Below are 3052 nucleotides of genomic sequence, written 5' to 3'. Positions count from 1 at the left end.
CCCCGAGTTCCTCGGAGCCGGTGCCGCCAGGGCCCTCACCACTGAGTCGGGCAGGTCCCTGACGCAAGCGGGAAGACGGCACACCACAACGACCCGAGCCTCCTAACGCGCGAGTGAGGGGGGGCGCCCCGGAGCCCGGCATTATATACACCGCCGCCGGGCCCCGCCCCCTGCACCTCGCGGACCAATCAGAGGCCGCTCCTGCGTCTCATATTCATGAGCTGGGGGCCGGGTCTATCTCGGCTCCGCCTCCTCCCGCGCGCTGGTGTCGGGCTAGACGATTGGCCGGGACGTTTCCAGTCCGCAGTCCCCCGCCCGCGCTCGGGGGGGCGTGGCCAGCGCGCGGCGGGGCGGGGCTGACCCAGTTCCGCGTGCCCTCTCCCTGGCCCGCGGCGGGCAACAAATGGGCCTCTAGCTCCGGTTCGGAGGCCTCCGGCCTCATGGGGACCTCTCGGTGTCACTAGGACCCCGACTTTGCCTGTGCTCCAGCAGTCCCGACATAACCTAGCCCAGATCCCCTACCCAACCAAGCCCCGGCTGTCAGACATCCCAACTTCATCTGAACCCCGATACCTGTCTTGATATTCTTGCCACTACAACCGACATCCCAGTTTTCCCAGCACCCCAGCACTCCATTCCTGCCATCAACCCCATGCCCACCCAAACCCCAACAAAGACAACCCCATTCATGCGAACCCCAACATTCGCAATCCCAGTTCTTCCTACTTCGCCACACTTTGGTGCACCCCAACTTTACGCAACCCAGTTTGCCTACAAACTCCAACCCGTACCTAAGCCTAACTCCCACTGGAACCGCGACTTCACGGCTGGGTGCATCGCCCACACCCCCACACTCGCCTGGCCAGATAGTGTTGTGCGTCCCTACTGTCGGATGCAAGCGGACACCCCGAGTCCCCACTGCACCCCAGCACTCAGCCCGGCCCTCGGCCTCCCCTCCCACCGTGCTGCACACCCAATGCGCACTCGCTCCCCACGCCGGGCCGGGCCCACTCTGCTCCTCCACCCAGGCCTTTTCTCTCCTTCCACAGACCTCCCCTACTGAGCCCGGCTGACAGAGGGGAGTCTCAAAGCCTCCGCCATCTGGAGAACCAGCTATGCAAGGACCCTCACTCCCTACTCTTCGGCGGCCCCAAAGCCTCTGGGGAGCCCTCTATGGCCACCACTTCCTCCTCACCCAGGCCTCATCTCATGCTGCCCCCTCCCCCGGCCCTGGTGGAAGAAACCAGCGTGGACCTCTGCCTCTCTGCCCCAGAAAGTCTCAGGAGGGCTGACCCTCTGCTCACAAGCTGGGGGGAGTTGGGGTACAGAGACCCCCGTTTTGCGGCTCACCTCAGGGAAATCCTGGTCCCACTCCTGGCCTCAGACTCACTCCCACCCTCAAGTGGATCGAAGTGGGGGTAGCCAAGGGCGCTGTCTCCAGTGACAAGGTCTCCGGGACCCCTCATGGGCTCAAGACCCCTCCCCCCGACAGCAGCTGTGTGACTCATCACCACCCCCTTTGCACCTCGGCCCCCCCCCACTACAGCCGCCCCGCTCCCCGTCAGCAGCAGCCGGCTGCTGCGTCAGCCACTCACGCAGGGTGGTTATTAAAGGAGCGGGGAGAGACATCAGCACCGAGCTCCCCTACGCCCGCCGTCCGTGCGGGAGGGGCCACCCACCCACTGGAGCCCCAGACGCGGGCTCGGCATGCCCAGCCGGGGAGCAATTCAGGCCCATTCTTTCTGATCTGCCCCCCAGCCCCCAGCCCCAGCAGTCAGGGCGGGGACGTTCCCTGCCCCTAGAGAAGCCCTTGTAGGGGGGGCGTTGGAGGGGGTCCCCGGTAGCCACAGCGGCCCCTTCATAATTGCATAATTCTTGCCGCCCCCCCGCAACCCATCGCTCCCTGGTTCTGTGAGCCTCTGCCTTTTCCTGGTTTTGTAAAGCGCCCGTGTTCATTCATTCATTCATTCATTCTGCCAGCGCCTAGTTATTAAGCGCTTACTACGAGCCGGTTCCTGGGTGCGGGCTCCGTGAGTGCCCGCAGCCGTCCTGGGTTCCCAGGGTGGCGTCGACGCGCACCTGCGCACACCTTCCGCTTTACATCCGCCCCGAGCACTGCGCACCGGCTTCCAGGTGTGGGACCGGTGTCCGTACCTGTGCCTCCGGGGTCACCTGCGTCTGCGAGCACCTGTGACTCCCAGGTGTCTCACCGCCACCCTGTGTCCCCATCGAGGGTCTCAGGAGGCTGGGACCCCGTCATCCACCCCTGCTGGCAGCTCAGCACTCCAGACCCGACCGGGGCGCGCTGCCCGTTGCGGACACGAGGGGGCGCTACGGCCTCGCTCCGTCCGCGGCGTTTGGGTCGAGCGCCCGGGCTCCTGGTGCCCCTCCGCGCAGACGCCTCGCGTGGGAGAGGGAGCCCCGCCGCCCAGCCCTGCGCGGCCACAGTGCACAGTCCTCGAGAGGCCCAATCTCGCGGGGCGAGGACGCAGCCTGCGTGTCGACCCCGAACCGCCCGCCACCCCCGCGCCTCGGCCCCAGCGGAGGGGCTCAAAATAGCCGCGCCGGGCGGGGGCGAGGCTGCTATTCCGGGCCCGACGCGCGGGGCTCGTCCCTGTCCAGCGAGGCGCGGGGATCAGCCAGAGTCCCCGAACCTGCTCCCCGCGTGTCTCTCTTGGGCCCCGTGGGCCCATTCACAAATGCCGCCCACTTTCCTGCCTGCCGTCTCGGAGGGGGCGCGCGCCTCCTGCACCCCGATACTCCTCCCGGGCCCCCGCCCCTGCATGACGTCACCATGGAGACGGGGGCGGGGCCCCTCACGCCCGCACCGCCCACTCCTCCCTCCCCGCGGGGCCCCGCCCGCCGGACGCCGGGTCCTCCCCCGACCCCGACTAATGACCGGGCGGGAGGCGGTAGAAAGCGTCTAGGCCTGGGACGGGCGTGGCCGGGGATGAAAGGCGCGTGGGGGGTACCCCGAGGCCGCATAATTACCGCCCCCTCCTAGGCAGGCGGGGGCCAGGACCGTGCACCTGGCGGCTGCCCCGCGGGGGCG

The 3052-nt window shown here is 67.8% G+C and overlaps 1 protein-coding gene across 10 annotated transcripts in view; it reads right to left on the bottom strand.

Annotated features, from left to right (window-relative positions):
- Window positions 1–2772, bottom strand: part of CIRBP (cold inducible RNA binding protein) — a 16524-nt gene extending 13752 nt beyond the window's left edge. For 4 of the 10 annotated variants that reach the window (XR_001007922.1, XM_011997404.1, XM_011997397.1 and 1 more), the window contains exon 1: window positions 40–178. Coding sequence is in view for 1 of the 10 variants with exons in the window: in XM_011997398.1 (XP_011852788.1) it covers window positions 2155–2229 (75 nt within the window). In the remaining 9 variants the exon portion in view is untranslated. Of the gene's footprint in view, window positions 1–39; window positions 180–2154; window positions 2255–2743 lie in introns of those variants that run through there. The other 6 variants (XM_011997403.1, XM_011997400.1, XM_011997402.1 and 3 more) reach the window with 5 other exon arrangements.
- Between the last annotated feature and the right edge of the window lie 280 nt (window positions 2773–3052).

The sequence above is a fragment of the Mandrillus leucophaeus genome, unplaced genomic scaffold (genome assembly GCF_000951045.1).
Source record: "Mandrillus leucophaeus isolate KB7577 unplaced genomic scaffold, Mleu.le_1.0 Scaffold54, whole genome shotgun sequence".
Classification (NCBI taxonomy): Eukaryota; Metazoa; Chordata; class Mammalia; order Primates; family Cercopithecidae; genus Mandrillus; species Mandrillus leucophaeus.
Note: the sequence above shows the minus strand (reverse complement) of the source record. Positions and strands in the feature narration are given on the sequence as shown.